General features: G+C 45.2%; 1 protein-coding gene across 8 annotated transcripts in view; it reads right to left on the minus strand.

Annotated features, from left to right (window-relative positions):
• SEMA5B (semaphorin 5B) overlaps positions 1 to 20,888 on the minus strand; it is a 261,572-nt gene that overhangs the window by 22,785 nt on the left and 217,899 nt on the right. For all 8 annotated transcript variants that reach the window (XR_014585958.1, XM_083841544.1, XM_083841547.1 and 5 more), the window contains 9 exons: positions 16,282 to 16,463; positions 13,043 to 13,186; positions 9,964 to 10,111; positions 8,349 to 8,574; positions 7,480 to 7,698; positions 5,596 to 5,766; positions 4,536 to 4,685; positions 3,581 to 3,625; positions 228 to 433 (listed from right to left, as the gene is read on the minus strand). Coding sequence is in view for 7 of the 8 variants with exons in the window: in XM_083841544.1 (XP_083697670.1) it covers positions 228 to 433; positions 3,581 to 3,625; positions 4,536 to 4,685; positions 5,596 to 5,766; positions 7,480 to 7,698; positions 8,349 to 8,574; positions 9,964 to 10,111; positions 13,043 to 13,186; positions 16,282 to 16,463 (1,491 nt within the window). In the remaining variant the exon portion in view is untranslated. The remainder of the gene's footprint in view (positions 1 to 227; positions 434 to 3,580; positions 3,626 to 4,535; positions 4,686 to 5,595; positions 5,767 to 7,479; positions 7,699 to 8,348; positions 8,575 to 9,963; positions 10,112 to 13,042; positions 13,187 to 16,281; positions 16,464 to 20,888) is intronic.

Below are 20,888 nucleotides of genomic sequence, written 5' to 3' on the forward strand. Positions count from 1 at the left end.
GCCAGACTGGCATTCATCAGTAGTGTGAAACAGAACAAAATCCCATTGCAATAATGGGACTTTTTAACCCCTTTGTGATAGTACAGCTAAATGCCCCTTCAGCCCCACATGTAATGCCAACAGCTGGGCACAGAAACACAAACCCACCCAATTCAAACCACGGCATAAATACAGAATTGTTCAGGTAGTATCAAGCTGTTTGTGGTATTTCTCACCAAGTACCCTACCTTGAACTCCATGGGGGTGTACTTCTCATTCTTGGGGGTTGTGTTGCCCTTGTAATGGAGATGGTTGGGAGTGGTTGGGTGGATAACAGTCGACTCCTGGGACTGCCGCTGACAGCGCTGGCAGTACACATAAATCACAAACGTTAAGAGGCTAGAGCCAAAGAAACAGGAGACCCCAGTGGCAATCAGATGGATGAGACTAAAACCTGCAAGGGAATGACAAGAGATGCTATTTTTAAAGAACAGCCTTTTTCCCTCTCCCGACAAGACCACAGGTGCAAATCAGAGCTATGACATCTCGGGATCAACATTAATAAGCTGTTGAAGCCCGAGTCTTATGTTCCAACATAAACTGACATAATCTCCCAGCAAATCGGTCTCCCCACTGCAGCTCTGCCTTGTGCAGTTTAACAGGTTCATGCATTGTTTTCTCAAAGCTCCCTCCCTGTCTCTCCTCTCTCCCCTCTATTGATATTGAAACTAAACATTATGTTAAGCTGACAGCTAAAGAAATGAGCCATACAAACAATGCACATTAATGGATTCCAAAGCATGTGCGTGTCATGGAAATAAGGGGATAAAAATGCTCAGTGTTTCTCTGAAGGGGAAGGAAAGGAGGGGAAAGCCCTTTTTGTCAGCTGCCCAAAATGCCTATGGGACTGTGTGTCGGGTGGGGGAGAGACACATTCCTCCCCCATGTAATCCAAGTGCGCTCAGCATTCTTACTTATTCACAGAGGGGTACTGCCCTGGCCACCTCTGCACTACTTCAGAGGTGTATTTGTACTGCTAACAGTGAAACAGGAGTCCTCAAGGGAATGGGAATGACAGGGAGAAGAAAGGAAAGGGGGGTAACCGCTTGAAAAAACTGCTTTGGTTGGCTTTCTCCACAATGATAGGAAGGCAGTTGCAGGCAGGTGCCAGTGGGGTAGCTACAGTGCGATTATTTCAAAAAGAGAAGCTCCTGGACTATAAAAGCCTCCCAAAGAGATCTCTCCACATGGGCTTTCAGCGGCACCCTCCAAGCACAGCGCTGACCCCAGGAAGGAGCTGCAGCGCTGGGAGTGCCTGCCTCCCCACTGCGGCTGGTGGAGGAAGAAAGTCAAATAGCACTCCTCGTTCCTCACTCCCTTCAGAGTCTCAAACCCCACGGCAAAATGAATCACCAACAGATCTCAACAGAATCAAGAACAGAATAAACATTAGTGACCCTTACAGCCACCAAGTTAACGAAGCAACGAGAGGCACCCTTGGGTGGCAAAACTTTACAACCCTGTTGCCTTTTGCTGTGTGCAGGGGGGAATCTACAGAAAAAGAATCAGCAAGGTGACCCCAAATGTTACTGCCTTTGCTCTGTAATCTTTCAAACAGGAATGACAGGGGCCTAGTGCCTGGGAGGGATTCTCCACTGCTGCTCCTCCAGGGCAGCCGTCCTGGGGAATGGCCGTATTGGCTTGGTGGGGTCTGCAGCAGTAAAATTCCCGTAATAGTTAAAAAGCCAATTCGTTTGGACAGACTGCTGTGTTGACTTAACTGTGCAGAGAAATGGAAGGGACTACTCAGAGAGTGGCTTTAAATGAGGTTCATCCTTAGTCTGATCACGGCGTTCATTTTTTTGGTGCCATCTTACATTTTAACTGATATGCTTTTCAGATGAATTCTGCCCATTAGTCTGCTGCTCTCCTCTAATCTTTAGTTAAAAAATATCCTCCTGAGTTTAAAAGGAACCAAACCAATAGAGTCCTACAGCAAAGTAATGCACTTCAATCATAATTACAGTAAGGAACATACAGGATTTATTAGACTGACAAGGTACATTTATTTTTTAAACCACACTATAGAATTCTATTGCAAGATTACCACTTTCTATTTTGTTTTGGATGATGGTCCAAAAAACAGCAGAAAGATGGTAATTTCCTACTAAATGTTGTAAGACTCCCCAAAAGACATTTCCTTTCTAAAAGAGCTCTGCCTCACTCATGAGAGCTAAAACACAGAATATGCAACTGTGCTCAGTGAAGCCACATAACACTGTCTCATTCTCCTCCTGTCCAGCTTTGCTTATATTGTAGTGAACGTTTCATTTCACTGTTACATTTGCCAATTCACTACAGCAGGAAATCCTTTCTAAAACATAAAGCTCTCTCACATTTCACTCTCACCTCTCGAAGACCCACCTGATTTTTTAGGTGAGTTTCAGCAGTATCTGAGGGATAAAATGAGTAATTTTGTCTGCAGCACTTGAGCCCCAGAGGGGAAACTTTTTGATTCTTCACTTGGAAAATACAGATTTTTTGAGATGCATCAGCTGAATTTCTGTTGATTGGCTTCCTTGCCAAATATTGTAGAACGCTAAGTAATTATTAAAATTAGCTAAGGTAAAATGCAGATTACAGCAGCAAATATAAGGGTGGAAAAAGAAGGAAATGAGAATACAGAGCATAACAGAAGAAGGCCACCCATAGGAAGGAATCCTGGAACTGAAATAGATATATTGCACTCTCTGAGGGGGGAGGAGTGATGCAGAAAGCCGACTGTTATGTGGTAGGTGCCGAAATCTTAATTCCATTGATTGCCCCACAGTCACAAACCAAGAGGCCACATTTCCATTCCACACGTGGCGTGCTTTTTTTTTGCCATGATCTGCATGGAGAGAAGAGATTTTGGCAGCCTGCAGATCATCTAGATTTCAAGAAAGCAGGGGTGTGATGCTAGTGGGAATTGACATAGTCATTAGTGTGAAACTAGCATTTTAAAATGTCGAAGGAACTTGCCATTTTCTTCAGTCTGGATTTTTATCACAGGGGCTCCTAGGGCAGTCGAGAAGTGACACTAATGACTGGATCTTTCCAATTTACATGCGGAAAGGAGACAACTTCTTTGAGAGGTGAGGACTTCAGTGAAAGAAAGTGCTTGGAGGACAACTATAAACTCTAATCTAGTCCTATATCAGCAAAGGAACTGTCTAAGAGACCCCATTCAGTGAAATCTTTATAGGTTACTTAAAAACTCCTGCCTTCAAACAGCTGGAGGCTTACAGTGGTAAAATGAGGACTATCCCTTCGTTCTCCTGAACCATTTATCCCGTGGGTAGAGATAGACAAGCAATTTGCTCCCTGGTAATTAATGACCCTTGGTGGCCAACCCAAACCCCCAAATAAATAAAAATCTTGGAATTGACAAGTGGCCAGTGTGATACATTCCTCCAGTCTGACTCAGACAGCAAGACTCCAGTGGAATTAAGGCTATCACTGGGATGTGAACTGTATAGATTAATGGTTCGGTTGATACTGCACAGGGAGAAAAGAAGCCAGGTTAAGACAAAAACAAGATATATAGTTAGTGGTATCCTACCTCCACAGTTTGTGCTCTCATCAATGCTGGAGGCTGGTAGGATCACTAAACAAAGAGAAGAATATTGGAGAAAGTTGTCATTTTGCCACCACTTTACTCTTTTAAATAATTAACCACCCCCCAAGCTCCAGACATGAAAAGCTGCTCCTGTGTTCTGCAGCAAGCTGAGAGTCTCTCTAAATTGAATGGAAAGCTCAGAGTGTAAACTACATGCAACAAAACCTCTCCAAAGACCTGACAATTACAGTACTGTTACCTGAACACTGTTTAGATTCTTCAATTTAGGGGAAAAAAGGTAGCTGAGAGAACCATGGGAAAGAGACTACCACTGTCTAGATATCTCAGATTTTTAAGCCAGGTCATTATAGTCCAGAAAAGAACATTTGGAAGGTGTTATTCAGCCTAGACAGATATCAAATATTTTCCTGAGAGCCTCATTTTCCACAAAACATAGAGTGGAAAATGTTAATGACTGTCTATCCATCAACCATGCTGCTCTGTTAGACACTTGATTATTCTCCCCACTTCACACGCCAGTTATCTTCACCTGCCCCACCTTGTTTCTTCAGTCTTTTAGGATGCTTCCTTTGATACCTGAACTCAAGGACCTTCTGTTGCCTGCATCCATGCTGAGAACAGAGCTCATTTTCATAACCCAGCCTAAGATGAACTGTGCAAAGTTAAAAGTTTCAGTTCAGGTGAAGCAATACTAGTTATTTATTACAGAACTAGGTAATTCTGTTTTATAAGAGAGCTGAGTTACCCCAAAGGAACACCAGCTACCCTGTGCCTGCAACAAGGGAGTTGATAACATATGCATCAGTCTGCTTGTTTTTCTAGAAGCATACAAACCCCTTTTATAGTAGAAAATACCTCACCCTAGCTTTACACTCTGGGGACGAGCTGCTCTTCTGAATTGGCCCACCCTCTCCTTCTCCAACAACATTGTACATACCTGGAATTTCATTATACAGGCAATCCTGGTACTGTGTGCTGTTTCCAACGCACTGAGAAGAGTCTGGACTGTGCACCTCACAGTAACGGCTGCGGTACTGGATACCCTCCTCATTACACAGGCTCCACTCCGACCACTCTGACCAGCCACCTTAAATCCAAGATCAGGAAAACACATGGACAACTTCACCAAGAGGATCCCTTGTGGAAAACAAACTTCTCCCATGCTGGAAGGTGTCTAGATCTTCACCTGGGCCTCTCACACATGTAATCCAGTGGTCTTCAGTGGATTTAACTATGTCAATACAAATACCAGTGCAGGCATCACACCCTACTTGCCAGATTGAAGTTTTCTTAACCCAGACTGAACTGGCCCTTGGTGGAGTACTGCACTGTGCAGTGTTGTTTCAATAGCTCCTATATCAACTCTGTGGTTAAAGATGTACAAGGAGTTGGATGGCACAATCTTGCACCAGGACCTCCAAATTTCAGGTTGTCTCCCAGGCATACCCCAAGCAGCCAGCACAAATTATAGCAGTTAAAAAGCTTTTGCTAAGGTCCCTAAGGGCAGGAGTCAGCCTGTGCTGGATCAGAAATACACAATGGTGAATCAAAACCAGCACAGATCTGAACCCTAAACGCTGAGTCGTAGCACACATTCATCTGCCAGTCTGTAAGACAGAAAAAGGAAGGATCACCCCTTCAGCAACTGCACAGATTGATGCTTCATGACTCCTCGTTCTTGTCTTGTAGCTTCCACATTCAAGAACCGAAGTCCTGCTTTTTCATTTACTTTAAATGGTTTGTCCATTAACAAGATTTTGCCTGGCCAGCACTAGAATGCCAAAGCACGGTCTAGTGAACAAGTACAAAAAGAAAGGTGATGTGTTTGATTTGAATGCTAGGACGTCTGCTTTTTCCCTGGTTCAGTATACGTTTACTGAATGATCAGAACAGCTACTAACTGGTGGTGTTCCTGATTTATTTTTTAAACATTTTGTAGATGTGCCTTGCTCCCACCACCACCCAAGCCAGCTGGAGCAGGGGTGAGAACTGGCTACCTTCACACGGGTGCGTGTTGCAGAGGGCCTCCTCAGTGTGCAGCCCAATGCAGATATCCTCTCCGCTAGATGGAGCTGGATTGGTGCAAGTCCGTGTGCGCTGGTAGTGTCCTCCTCCGCAGGTTGCTGAGCACTGAGACCAAGGAGTCCAGCAAGACCAGGAGCCTTTCACTGAAGGGTATGGAAAAGCAAGGAGAGAGAGGTGCATGCAGTTGGTTACGCCCCTCAGCGTGACAAAGCTGGAGAGTCCCAGTATCTCACCTTCCAGGTCTACCCTGCCCAGACTAGCTAGCACTTTGTTGCACCCCAGGACATTTGGTCCTGACAAGAGCTTTGTATCAAGAGAGGGTTTGAAGGTGCTGCACTCTGTGGATGCCAAATGAAGTCTATGCACAAAAGGACTCTGCATCATAAAGCACCATAATAGAAACTATTCCTTAGGGTAGTCACTTTGTTGTTACACACCTTTTTATAAAACAGCTTTATTGTCTTCTGACACTTTACCTACAGCAACAACATATTTACTTGGAAAAACAGTGTTGTACAACCTAAGTGGAGTTTATATGGCACCTTTCTGCAGGGGACCCTAAGTCTTTTAGTCCCAGCCTTCAGAAAAGAGAAGTTCAGAGGCTTTGTATGAGCACAGCCCCATAACACTTTAATAATAAATCCAGAGAGGGAATTAAGAACCCTCGTTCCCAACCCCTCTTGTCAGGTTACTAGACTACCTGATTTTCAGGTCCACATGCCACTACTTCAGGAGACAGCAACCTCATGACTTAGTGCAAGATGAACCCAGGATTTGTGTATACATATTGAGTGAGGCAGGGAAGAAGGGAGACACAGAGAAATAGCAGTCATGCACTTACAATAGATTGTAAAACATCATAGTGTCCAGGGAGAGAAAACAGCACAGAAGAAGGGCACAGACATTAGTGAAAAGCCACTGAAGAGTTTCCAAAATAGTACTAATAGCTGCCTTTATAGTGCTGGAGTTACTTTCTTTTTATAGGCCACAGAGTGCAATATTTGACACTCTTGCTATGCTCTTGCTACACATTCTGATCATGTTTTCCTACCTGCATTGGCACTTTATCTTTGCATTGAATTTTAATATCATAATAATACTATAATAATAAAGCATTTTCAAGTGTAGGCCACAAACTATATTGCCAGAGCTAGATAATTGCAAGAACTGCAAAGAGGCAAAGTAATTTGTGTAAGATCACTTAAATTTAGCTTAGATAGCTATTACAGAGCAACGAGAATGATAAGAGAGTGAGAATACATTAGTCAATAGTCTATTATTACTATTCTGGACCAGGAGTGCAACATAAACATGAGGACAAACTCGAAAACCAGGAAACCAGGCAAGAATACTCCCTGCTGGCTGTGCAGGAAATGGTAACTGATGTCAAGAGTAGATGCCCATCGCAAGAACAATACGTAAGCAGGAGAAGGGGAAGAAACAAGTGTTCACAAGAAGAACTGCCACATCAAGCATCTCTCTACACAGCATTAAGTCACATTCATTAAGCCTGTCTCCTCACAAAGGTGCAGGTGCACCATCATGCCCTCCACTGGATGGAGCAGCAAACCTGCTTGAAGCAAAACATTGCTACACAAGCCACAATACTACTTCCTTTAGAGGACGTGGCTGTTTTACCCTCTGAGCCTAGGTGAAACATTAGTCACAGCACCAAAGTGTGTGTGGTTTACATACATGGATCATTATAATAGTTTTCAAATAAATTAAGGGTGAATCCCCCAAACTAAAAAAAAAAAAAAAAAAAGGCAGATTGGAAATACTGATTTTTGGTGGCTCTGCCATTAAGATGGGAAAGAACAGCTCTGAATTTCATGCAGGAATATAATCATGGTTACCTGGGCAGGGATGTGGGTTGCAGTCTTGGTACTCCATCGCTGACCCCACGCAGGGCAATCCACCATTTTTAGGTTCAGGGTTTGTGCATGTTCTCTTCCTGATCCTAAAGCCCAACTCACAGTCCCTGGAACAGGAAGACCAGGCCCCCCAAAAGGACCAGCCCCCATTGATAATCCGTGCAGAGGTCTTACCAGTCTTGAGGAGGTCATCAACAAGAGCTTCAAGGAAAACAAACAAGACACCACATGATCACAAATCAATCAGTTGCTGAGCTTTTAAAAAGGACTTCATCTCATGAATACAATCAGGATTTATGTGCCCTGGGGATGAGTTTCTGTTCTTAGCAAGTGTTACAGGGTTACAGCATAGCTAGAAGGGAAACAAAATCTGTGCACATAGAAACTGAGTCTAGCGATAACCTTGATAAATGACCCTTCTGGGTAGCAAACTGTGGTAGTTCAGGCTCTGCCCTCAGGACGCTGCCTTGGATCACAGCAGTAGTGAAGGGAATAACCCCAGAGGCAGTGCACAAGGGGACCTCCAGAGAGAAAGAAAAGTAAAGACACGCTATCCTGTAGAATAGCTTTTTTTTCTCTCTCTACACCCTGATCACTTGCCTGTTCTCTTTGGGGCAGCTTGGCAGTACCAGGAATAGATCTATATATACCCTACCACAAGCACAGGGATCATAACGGTGTTGACAGCTAAGTCACAGGGCTCTCTCCATCCCCATCATTCTGCTGTGACACTAGTTGTGCATGCCAAGATTTATGCAGACACAACCAGTTTCTGGCTGTTCTGAGAGGATCCCCCTTCCACCACCAAATCTAGGCTTTCCCTGTAGTCCCCTGGAGCTGGCAATACATACAGTCAGTATCGCACACTGCCGAGCCATCGTTGGGACAGAATCGACTCTCAGTCTTCTTCCTCCCAAATTGCAGCTCGTGGGGATCAGAGAGCTGGGCACGACACGTGTAGCGGAAGCGCTGCTCCTGGCGGGCACCGTTCTGGGTGATGTTGACAGGCATCCAAGGAGTCCAGGGTGTGTTCCTACGCACCTCTGGGCAGCTCTCTGGGTTGCAGGTCTTATATTCCTGCCAAGAAGGAAAACTACTTTGACCTTACTTACCAAACAGCAGCAGACTAACTGACAGAGATGTATTTATACCCTAGAAAACATGGGGGTATGCTCTGGATCTAAAACAACCTCCATTCACCTTCTCTGACCTCACAGGTACAACACGGTGCTGGGCACAGCACAAAACATGGGGACTACGGAGGCAGAGGTGCCTCAGGTGGACCTTGAGGGTGGACTGTGCTTACTATTTTTATGTCTCTCTCAGGTTTGTGTTTCTCTGCTGACTCAGGTGTTCTTGCCCATCTGAGTCCTGTGGGGCTTAGAAAGCATGGTGCATCATGGGCAGGAGAATAATTCAGGCAGTGCATAATAATAACAGCAAACTAGTTTTCTGCTGTGACCCTGATACGCTGCTCTCAGGTCGGCCTAGAGGAGCCCCACGAGGACAAAATGTCAGTAAGGTTTATTCCTTGAAAAGTTTACTGTTTTAAGATAGTTTTAGATAATCCGTTTTCACAACTTTTTTTTTTTTTTTTATTTTTGTCTGGTTGGCTTTTTGAATCCTCTAGTGAGGACTACAAAACATTTGCCATCCTTAGTGTAGAGATGAGCATCCATATCCAATATCCGGGTGGATGGGGATGTGGTGTTCCAGGGTCCTTACAATTCTCACCACCAGCAGGAGGATTCCAGTGTAAAGCATTGAGTTCTTGTCTAAAAATAAATAAATAAACCCATATTTTCTGGCAGAGGGAGAGCAATGTAATGCTTTAGGACTTTATGATTCTAGAGTAAATGCCAAACAGCTTGTGAACAGATGGGAGGTTCCAGATCAAATCTGCTTACACTGAAAGAAAGCTCTCCATAAAACTAATTAAAACATCTGCACAAAACAGCTGCCAGAATAGGAAAGGGAAAATAAAGAGAGAAAATTGGTAGTCGTTGCCTCATTGATGGGTTAACTGGGTATTTGACCTGTTGTTTACTCAAGTATGACGAGACTCATTTCTGATGTGTGCAGGGCCTCCTTGACTCAACAGGGTCATCCTTGGGAGTGGGATAGAATAAAAGAAATGTAGAGTGCTGCCAGTTAAAGGACTTGATATCAAGCCTAGAGAGGCCTACGAAGTTCTCTGTGTGCCAGTCTGTTCTAACCCGTACACACACACAAGACACACACACAGACACACACACACACACTCAAACCAACTTCACTGACTTCTGGAATCTGCCACCTCTCTGCTTCCCAGTTCATTTCAGCATCCTCTCCAGCAAGAGCTGAGGATAGCAATTTTCTTCTAGCTTGAGAAATAAAACCAAGATGGAGAGAGGAGTTAAATAACAAGTCCCTAGAAGCTAGATGTTAATAGGTGTCCCACATGCAATGACAATAAACAGTACGTACCACAGCACAGCCTGGACATGTATTTCCATTTTCACAGGACCTCTGCCTTGAATGAATTCCTCCACCACAATTCACACTACATTTATTCCAAGGACCCCAGGAAGACCAAAAAATTGGTAATGGACAAGGACTGTTCTCATTACAGAATCTGAAAGAAGAAAGCATATTTCTCAAATAATGTCTATGTCAGTACAACCCAGGGGCAAAATGATGTCGGATGCAAAGCTACACTGCACACTGCATTTGGGTGCACGTATTGCATGCACAGAAAGCCAGCAGGTCGACACAACAGTCAGATTAGCAGTATTAGTGCTCACAGCAGAGAACTGTGCTCTTTATAAAGAAGAGTGGTTAACCAGGCTGACAGGACATAGTTGGAGCAAATGGTGAAGACTGGGTTTTTGAAAGTGCTCTAATCCAAACTTTTATGCACTGAATTTACACAAGAAGTCAGAAGCTGAAGCCCACGTGCCAGAAAGAGAGATAGTGGATGGTAAATAATTTAAAAATCTGGCTTTTATTTAGGAAACTAATATGAGGTCAGCTCCACATTGATCTGTCACTAAAGGCAGGTGCTAAACACTTGACAATCTTCCTGTCCCATGATCTGGCCCTTACTGTTCCTTGGTTCCTAAGAAACTAGTGTTTGCAACTGGAGCTGAACTAGATGCTATATGTATCTAAAGGCAGGCCCTAAATTAATGTTATTTCATGTTCCCTTTAGAAAAGGTAACTTCAATTTTGTTCAGCTTTTTAATCAATATTGTTCTCAAATTGAATCACACAGGATTGTAATTGACTCAGATGTAGTCTTTAAAACCCAAAAAGGACCATTCTGAATGGCCACAAATCACACCAAACATTAAACTGTCCTGAATAAAGGAAGTTAAATGAATTGCCCTTTGTATTCTGAGAAATGCAGAAAGATCTATCTTAACTGACCACTCAAGGGACAAGCAACAGCCTACTGCCAAGCAGAGGTGGCCTTTAATGAAAATGTCAAAGCTGGAAACCAAATCAGGATGCCTTGAAGCATGTGTTTATTGAGGGGTTGGGTTTGAAGAAGCCCAGTCGACTGGTGGCTAGCAAACGTGATGCCCATCTACAAGAAGGGCCGGAGGGCAGACCCGGGGAACTATAGGCCTGTTAGTTTGACCTCAGTGCCAGGGAAGCTCATGGAGCAGATTATCTTGAGTGTCATCACGCGGCACTTACAGGGCAACCAGGCAATCAGGCCCAGTCAGCATGGGTTTATGAAAGGCAGGTCCTGCTTGATGAACCTGATCTCCTTCTATGACAAAGTGACACGCTTAGTGGATGAGGGAAAGGCTGTGGATGTGGTCTACCTTGATTTCAGTAAGGCTTTTGACACCGTTTCCCACAGCATTCTCCTCAAGAAACTGGCTGCTCATGGCTTGGACTGGCATACGCTTCGTTGGGTTAAAAACTGGCTGGATGGCCGGGCCCAGAGAGTTGTGGTGAATGGCGCCAAATCCAGTTGGAGGCCGGTCACCAGTGGCATCCCCCAGGGCTCAGTACTGGGGCCAGTCCTCTTTAATATCTTTATCGATGATCTGGATGAGGGGATCGAGTGCACCCTCAGTAAGTTTGCAGATGACACCAAGTTAGGTGCGTGTGTCGATCTGCTTGAGGGCAGGAAGGCTCTGCAGGAGGATCTGGATAGGCTGGAGCGATGGGCTGAGGTCAACTGTATGAAGTTCAACAAGGCCAAGTGCCGGGTCCTGCACCTGGGGCGTAACAACCCCAAGCAGCGCTACAGGCTGGGAGAAGAGTGGTTGGAAAGCTGCCTGGCAGAGAAGGACCTGGGAGTACTGGTTGATAGTCAGCTGAATATGAGCCAGCAGTGTGCTCAGGTGGCCAAGAAGGCCAACAGCATCCTGGCTTGCATAAGAAGCAGCGTGGCCAGCAGGTCTAGGGAAGTGATTGTCCCCCTGTACTCGGCTCTGGTGAGGCCGCACCTCGAGTACTGTGTTCAGTTTTGGGCCCCTCGCTACAAGAAGGACATGGAGGTGCTCGAGAGAGTCCAGAGAAGGGCAACGAAGCTGGTGAGGGGTCTGGAGAACAAGTCTTATGAGGAACGGCTGAGGGAGCTGAAGTTGTTCAGCCTGGAGAAGAAGAGGCTCAGGGGAGACCTTATCGCTCTCTATAGGTACATTAAAGGAGGCTGTAGCGAGGTGGGGGTTGGTCTGTTCTCCTACGTGCCTGGTGACAGGACGAGGGGGAATGGGCTAAAGTTGTGCCAGGGGAGGTTTAGGTTGGATATTAAGAAGAACTTCTTTACTGAAAGGGTTGTTAGGCATTGGAATGGGCTGCCCAGGGAAGTGGTTGAGTCACCATCCCTGGAGGTCTTTAAAAGACGTTTAGATGTTGAACTTAGTGATATGGTTTAGTGAAGGACTTGTTAGTGTTAGGTCAGAGGTTGGACTTGGTGATCTTGGAGGTCTCTTCCAACCTAGACGATTCTGTGATTCTGTGAAATAGTGCAGATAGCTCTGAATGTTAAAAAAAGCATTGTCTTTTAGTGATTTTGCATAAAATTTGCTTAGAGGGGAAGAAAGATGTTTTTCTGATGCCATGCCCTGCAAAAACTCAACTTTGAATCTGTGAGTTAAGCAGTATTCTGTCTTGAACTTGTTTTGGTGCATCAGCACATAGACTTGGCAATGGTGTAATTAGAAATGAAAGCTGCACACGTTGAACTGCCTCCTAAGGGACAGATCAGAACAGTGTAACTATCTGTAGATTCTGCACTGCTAACAGCAGACACAGCTTCTCCTTTCACTGAGGTGGTCAACCCTCTGTTTTGGGGATGAGAATACTTGTGAGGGCCTCAATGGTCATGCCTGAGAGAAGAGGCAGCTCTGCAGTCTGGGATGGTCACAGGCTCATTGTAAGAGAGTGGCCATGCATGTGAGCAACCTCATCCCTCCTAGGCTCTGAAATTCCTTCTGCTGTGCATATTCAGCCAAACAGCCTTCCTCTGCATTCATAGAAGATCCACCACTTCCAGCTGCCAACATAACAGAAGTGATCACACGATGTTGTTAAGGTATCTTACCTCTCTTCTCTGCTCTGTCCAACACAGACCCTGCCTCCATACCGTGGAGCAGGGTTGCTGCAGGATCGCTGGCGGACCTGGAAGCCTATCCCACAGGAGGTGCTACACGGGGCCCAGGAAGACCAGGGTGTCCAAGCGCCATTTCTAACAAAGAGTTTGAGAGAGAACAGAGTATGGGGGTTACCTAACAGTCTGCCTATGTCATGCCATGCTTTACAGTCAAACAGATATGTCTCTGATAGCAGAATGCTTGAACCAGTTGGAGAAGAGAGACATTCATTTCAACCAGACTTCACACCGGCTAATATTTAGCAAAGGGATTTCCAAAAGTGCTTAGCAATGGCCTTACTTCCTCATCATTGAATTATCTAAGAAATGGATAGGAAGAGAATGAAGCCAACACTGAATGATTTAGAAAATGCCTGCCAGGCTTTGCTGGGCAACAGTGTGGTTGCTACAACTCTCACTGACTATTCCCCCATCATCTCCCCCATGTCTCCAAACCCCCCTTTTCTGAGCCAACAGCTGGCCCCAAAGTTCTATCTCCTGGACTCCTCTGCAAAGAGTGCAGGTTTTGAGGCTCATCAATGCCAATTGTGCCAAAGGATATTAAAAACTTCCCTCTAATTCAGTAGGTACTGATGCTTTAAATCTCTTACAGCAAAACTGTTGCCAGCTCCAATCATTCTCTCACAAACCTCATAATATTTGGTGTTTTCCTAAACCCTTTGGCATTGAGTCCTATTAGGTGGAAATCTCAAGTTTCATAAAAAATAACAGTAATTGCTTCTAGCTTTCATGGCAGCCTGCAAGCATCATTGTAGTGTGACCTTAAATCTGTAGAAACCAGAAGGCAATTAAGAGCTCAGAGGTAGGATAGAATTTCAGGGTTTAATGAGTGATTGCATCTCAGATGAGAAGTGGAAACCGAGCCTGAAGCAAATGTGATGTAAAAACCCTGAGTTCGCATCTCACAATGGAGATGTCGGGACACATGCATGTGGTTGGCTTCTGTGTGGATGCTGCCATGCAGTAACTCCACCATGTGCTCACACAGAAGCTGACATTACATTATCATCTTTAAAATCTCCTGATTATTAAAGCTCACCTTGCTCTGATTTAGCTGCACTACTAAACCTCGGAGCCTCACTAAGGCAGGCTGGGAGGAACTGTATCTCATCTCTTCTGTACTGCAGGTTTCATTTCATTTGAAGCCAGTGGCAAGGCTCTGTCCTACAGAACTGCCTCATCTTGACACTTTGCTGCCTAAAGCCAAAAAAAATCTCTTTTTTGTTGTTGTTGTTATTTTTCTAAAGAAAAATCTTTCTAAAAAGTCTAGTCAAAAAAACAACTCAGGTGCTCTCTAGTTCTTGAAAGCTAAGCTTGAAAACAGATGTTAATTTTCAAAGCATTTACTGAACTAATAAAACTGCTGGCAAGAAATATTTTCTGGCGTAGCACCAATGAGGGCAGAGGATGAAAGTTAAAACCCACATTGCCCTTCACACTTTTTCTATTTGTTATCAACTCTTGCCTGTTCTTGGCAGCTTTATTTCAGAATCTTGCTAGCTATTCCTCCCCTCCTCCTCTTGCTCTCTCATCCCTCCTTCCCTTCCCCTCTCCTACCCCAAACAAGGTCATAGAACAAGAAATTCACTTACATGAAAATGTTACTCTTCTAAGTTATTCTTCCATGTTTTAACCCACCTACTATATCCCCAGGCCTTAACCCAAAGCAAAGATTATATGTTAAATTGTGAAAGGAAGAAATCAAATGGAATTTGCTATTTGCTGCTATTATGGCAAAATAGGGTAAGTAATCTCATCTAGAAATTCATCACAAAAACAATTCTCAGCATCTATTTGTGTGTTCAACATTTTTTTAACAGAAATAAGGACACTTTCCATGTTCAGATTTCCAGCTTTCTAATAGAACTCATCTTTAGTCATCCTGATTTCTCTTTCAAGAAGAAAACTTAATGCCATATGAAGTCAATTAAAGGAAATTTGAGGGCTGAGGTGGATGTAGGATGACCAGATGTCCCTATTTTTCAAACCATGCTGTTTTCCTGTGTCTTAAGATTGAATAATCTATTTTTCATCCCGTGCTCAGAAACTGTTCTTGCCTCTTTTGCCATCACAGTAGTGCTGAGAAACCCATCCCTCTGGCGTAATTTGCCTTTACCAGTGACATGAACAGACAGCCTTGGGAAGGCTCCGCTCAGCCCACGGTGGCAGCACAGGGGTAGGAATGACTACACATCTTTTAGGTAGCACAGCCCACAACTGGAAGGAGAGATGCCAATTCAAACATGAGTACTGCTGAATATTTGGTGCCAAGACCAGCACTGATCTCTAGGGAGGAGTCAAGAGACAGCTGTCCTTAATGGAATGAACATCTGTAAGGAAGATAAAGTAGATAAAAACCGAATTGACCCAGTATTTACCAAAATACTGGCTGGCCCCACCCTGGTTAAGTAGTGCTTACCCTATTGCCTCGTCTTTCCTTGAGTCATGACATGATGTAGTCTGAGGGTGATGGGGTAGCATGGGTATAAACACCATGGCTATGTATAAGGCACCCCACCAGAGGACATTTAGCTTCCATACTGCTAAAGCATGAGCTCCAGGCTTCACTGGGAACGTGGCACTTTGACACAAGCCAAGCTGCATGTGTTGTTTACCTGCTGTGCTCAGCAGACGTGCCTCCTAGATGCCTCTGGCTGCCAGGCCAGCGTGCTGCAGGCAGCGCACAGGACCGCAGAGCAGTGCAAACAAACCTTGCTCGCAGCCACACGAGGTCCTGTCTCTACAAGCACCGTTCTGAAGGAGCTCTGCTTTTGGCAACACAAGCTCAGAATTCAGTCTCCGCAAATAACGATCGAGAGCTTACTGATGTTTTTTACCTTACTGTTGTTCAGTTGGCTAACAACTACCTCTGCCTTACTCACCTCCTCCTGATGGATGGGTCACTACTCACTGTACCCTTCAGGGAAACTGTGGCACAGTGTATGCAAGGTTAACCTTAACATTAATTTGGGTTGCCCAACTTCCAAGGGCCCTGGCCAAGACACCTGAAGGCCCCAGGCTCCTTCATTTTTCACTGACCTCAAGCTGGAGCTCACATACCTCAATTTGGCTGGGATACAACATGGTCACAGAAACACAAGGAAAGAGATAAGCTGTGGACAGACACAATTCTTGTTCCCTTCCCAAAAAGCACAGAGATGCCGAGATACCTTGAACAATTGGCGACCTCAATCCTGGCCCCTTCACAGCCACGACCTCCACAGCGAGGACGCGGGCTGTCACATGAACGTGACCTACACATACAGGAGCCCGAGCTGTCCCCATCCGAATGCTCACACAGTTGCCATGGGGACCAAGGCCCCAATCTTCCATTTGTTGTCAGGTTTTTCACCTAGTTTAAAAAAAAAAAAAAAAAAGGTCATTAATAGCAAGTTTACATTTCTGAAGACAGCCCCACAATAGAAATGCCAAACAAAGCTGCCAGGGGGATTAAGATGCAGCTTAGATGGGAGCTGTCTGTGCTTGTGAGCAGGATTCAAAACAGAGGGTTGTTTTCAGGCTGTGCCGCGTCGGTGTTTACCTCCGAATTCCACCCCACATACCTAACGTGTGCGCGCAGGCACCCGAGCCTGCCCCGCCAGCTCAGCGCCCGTCTGCAGGCCGCGAGGCCACCGCACTCGCACGCCCCACACGGCGCAGCTGCAGCCTTCCCAGCAAGGTGACGGCCAGCCATGGCTGTCCCCTCTGCTACGCTTCTGCCTCTGGGGTGTTTGGGCCTGTTCCTGCCGAGTATTTCCTGAGGCAGCGGTTGTATAACCACAGCGACCGGCTCAGGCTGAGTTTGGCCCTGTCCAAACGCGCCATAAGAACTGCCGCCGTTTCTCAACAGTGCTGTAGCCTACGTGGCTAAGCTGGGTGAAGGACAGAAGGTGGAGGAGATGGTGGTGGCTAGAATCAATGCTTAGGATCATGCACTGGGCTGAAGAGCAAGAATTCACCTCAAGGCAATTTACAGGCCAGACCACACCGATGTTTGTTTCCTCTGCCCCTTGCTTCATTGCCTGCTCAGCGCCCAGGAACCTGAAGCTTGAGCTCCCTCTGTACTACACTGAAGTGAAAATGCAGTAGTCCTGTGAGAAAAACAACTGTTCCAGCCCAGGATGACCTTCCAAGAGACAGGGCATCAGAGCCTGCTCCCATGTCTTGTTTTAACCATTGCTGCTAGGTGAGCCCAAAGATGTGGGCTGAGGGATTGCTGCTGGCAGCCAACGCTGACTTGAGAAAAGCAGTGCTGCCTGCTGCTCTCTGGATCGCTCCCAGGCCACCACCACCTTCTTGTGCCCACTGCTGCTGCTGGAACCAGCTCTGACAGCAAAATTCAGCAACTCCAGGACCATGCCTGGGAGCCTGCTCTGACATCTCTGCCCTGGGCTCCCCCCTGTTCCTGCCCAGGTACAGGTGCAGCCCAGCGCAGCTCAGTCCCCTACCATCTGGGAACTGCTGCATTTAGCTCCCACATCAGACGATACATTTCCACACTGTGGTAACAACCCCAGGGCTACACAGCCCCCCTCTCCCTGTCACGGAGGTGCTGCACCCAGATAATGTGTAGAGATATAACATCACAGACCACTTGGGCAAAGCAGAGTAACGGTCCCCGTAGAGCAGAGAACTCTCCCCTGGTTTCTCTGAAGCCCCAACACACGCCAGGCAGCACAAGAAATTTGGACACAACAAGCAGTTAACACAATGCTGAAGGTCTTACAGCCATGATACCCTATGGCTACAGGGAGCCCATAGTATCGTGGTATGCAGCCAGCAGTAGGAAGGTTCAAAGTGCTGTGCCAGATCCAAGGTCTGCAGCTCGAGAGTGACCCTGATGCACTACTCCTTGAGGAGCTGAGGGTTACCTTGGTTTCCCTCCCATGCCACTTACCTCTCCTTCATCTCCTTCTACTTCGTGATTGGCTTTCTCCTTGCTACAGTGCAGCATCATGATGCACCCTTCCCCAGCAGCTCCCTCCATCCTCCCCAACCCACGTCCCAAAGCGCAGAGCCCCACAGGTGGGACAGCACCGAGGGCAGCTGCCTGCGCGTGGCTCATCCCCATGGGGTCACTCCTGGGGTGGTGGGATGCTCAACAGCTTTGGTAAACCCGTTGGCAAAGGCAATGCTGGGCTTGGCCTTAATGTTGCACGCAATGAACATCAAAGCAAAGAGGCTGGGGCCCTGGCGAACGGCCCTGACCCCAAATCTGAGCCAGCTACCGCTGAAAAGTCCCACTGTGCCATGCTTGGCTGAGCTCTGCAGCCAGCAGGATCAATCCCCTGGGCTGCCCCGGCCAGGGGGGGGATTCATTTCTCCTGCTTTCCAGACAAGGAAACCAAGGCACAGAGAGGCTGCGAGCCTGCTCAGGGTCCACAAGTGAGCCAACTGTGGGCAAGGGAGCAGTGCTTTCAAACACTCATTGTCTTAAACACTTTGCTCTGGGCTTCTCTGAGTCTGGCACTACATTAAACACTCATGATGAACCTCTGGTGGGCCGTCATTTTCCCCTCTCACCCATCTACAGCAACGTAAAAAATACACAGCAGTGACCTAGAAGTAATTTAGATCTGTTACTGTGCTTGTCAGGCAGCAGTTGGGGGGTTTCGAGCATCTGTTGCAAACCTTTGTTTGCAGTAGATTACCATGTCGTCATAAAAATTTGCTCTGGGCTGCAGATTACAAAGCAAAATGCCCAGAGAAAAGAACATTGGGTTTTGTTGTTGTTTTTTGAATTTGTTGTTTTAAACATGCATGCAGTCAAAAATCAATACTGTTTGGTTGCTAAAAGTCAGGGAGAAAAAAAAAATCAAAAGAACTACTTGAAGATATTTAACGCTAGATTTTTATCTCCTCTTTTCTCCTGCCTTACAAAAGTCATAATCCAAATATTGGATCATTTCTGTTCATTTTTGAGCCAGAAAGCCTTGCTGATTCCAGCAGGGAGTTCTGTTCAGAAATCAATGGTATGATATGGCCCGTGGCTTCAATTAAAAAAAAAAAAAAAGCTGACAAATAATTATTGGCTCATAAGTGATACTGGGAAGCAACCCAAAAATTAAACAAATAAGCAGCCATAGCTGAAATGTTGAGATTTATAAACATGTCACGTTGAGAGTGTGGGAAGTTTTTTTTAATTAAGAAATTACATATGGATTATTATTCCATCTTTAAATTCATAATAATATCTTCAAAAGAGCAAACTTAGGAAATGGGATAAAAACTCATCTGCATTGATCTTTTTCAGGAATATCTTTACAAGGTAAATCCTTTGTAGCCAACACAGTGTCCATCAGACAGAGAGGACATCTTTAAAAACATCCATGATCAAATGCCCGTCTGTAATCTGACATTACTACTAATTCCAGAGTTCCTGTACTTAGTAAACTGATATACTCCTACCAAAGGTGTCACCATTTTGTTTCTTCCCTGTACCACCTACAGGCTCAATTGCACGATCTAAAAATTCGGACTGACCGCTCCTACCTCCTGCTGCCAGGATATTTTCAATATTCATTCTGATATTACTGATAAGGCTAGAAGCATTCCTTGTCCTTTTGTTATATCTGTACTTCCTCTTAGGCTTCACATGTCAACTGCTTATAACTTTATCAAGCTTTGATTATTTTGATCATGGTCTGAACTTTTGGGTAGACCTGTGCGGTATCAAGAGTTGGACTTGATGATCCTTAAGGGTCCCTTCCAACTCAGGATATTCTATGATTCTATGATTCTATTTCAGCTGGAAGTTTCCATCTTGGCTGTTTGATAGAAGCTGAAAGTTCCTTCAAGGTTTCAAAGTTTCAGTCAAAATATTTAAATAATTTCTAAAACCAAATCTAGGAGGAAAGAGTGTTTGTCCATAAGTAGCAACATTTTCTTGGAAACAAGCTAGTGATCAGAGCAAGGAACTGAACTTTATGTCATTGGAACACCTTTTTTGCAATTTCCATGAAAAGCCACTCAAATCCGTCTAGGGTATAAAGTTCCTGGGAGGTGGGGAGGAAAACTGTCAGTTTTCAGAGACTCATGGGTTTGATTTTGGCACGTGCAGTCCCCTCTGTGCACTAGGCAGGCTCCAGTGTGGGCCAGAGTAGGGTTATCCTGGGCAGTACAGCTGAGTGGCAGCCACACACAAATTGAGAGGGGCTGACTACACAAGTCTGTTAGTCACCCCAAAAAAGAATTGGGGGATCTAACGAGCAAGAAATTAGGGTAACATGGAGCAGATGCCAGAGGACTGAGATAGGGGTTTGCTGGATACACAAAGTTGGGACTACGATGAAAAACCCATAAGTTAGAGCATCATTTGGATCAGCATAAGGAGGACTGGACACTTAATTGGCATTACTCAGTTCCTGAGTTGCAGACCACCATCATCAGTGACACCATGAACTCAGTTACTAGAGTGTGTGAGCCAAATCTAAACTTCCTTTCCTGCTGGTGGTTCACGTTGGCATCAGTAAGATATAAAGTAGGATACAGTGTTGTTTTTTTTTTCTTCTGCTAATTATATATATTAACCATTGCACAATGGTTGATTAACCTGTGCACAATATGTTAAAACACCGTATGATTAACTCTGTTTCTAAGGTCCCTTAATATTAGATCTAGATAGCGGGAATCTGTGCTGCAATGTGGTGCTGTACAAAGATGTGCAGAGCAGCTCTGAACAAGCATGTTTGCATAAGATCAGCAGTCAAGTTGTGTTAGTGTTGTGGTTGACTCACAAATGCCTGGCCCTTGTAGGATATAATTCAATAATATGCCA

The sequence above is a fragment of the Anser anser genome (assembly GCF_964211835.1).
Source record: "Anser anser genome assembly, chromosome: 6".
In the NCBI taxonomy this organism is placed as follows: domain Eukaryota; kingdom Metazoa; phylum Chordata; class Aves; order Anseriformes; family Anatidae; genus Anser; species Anser anser.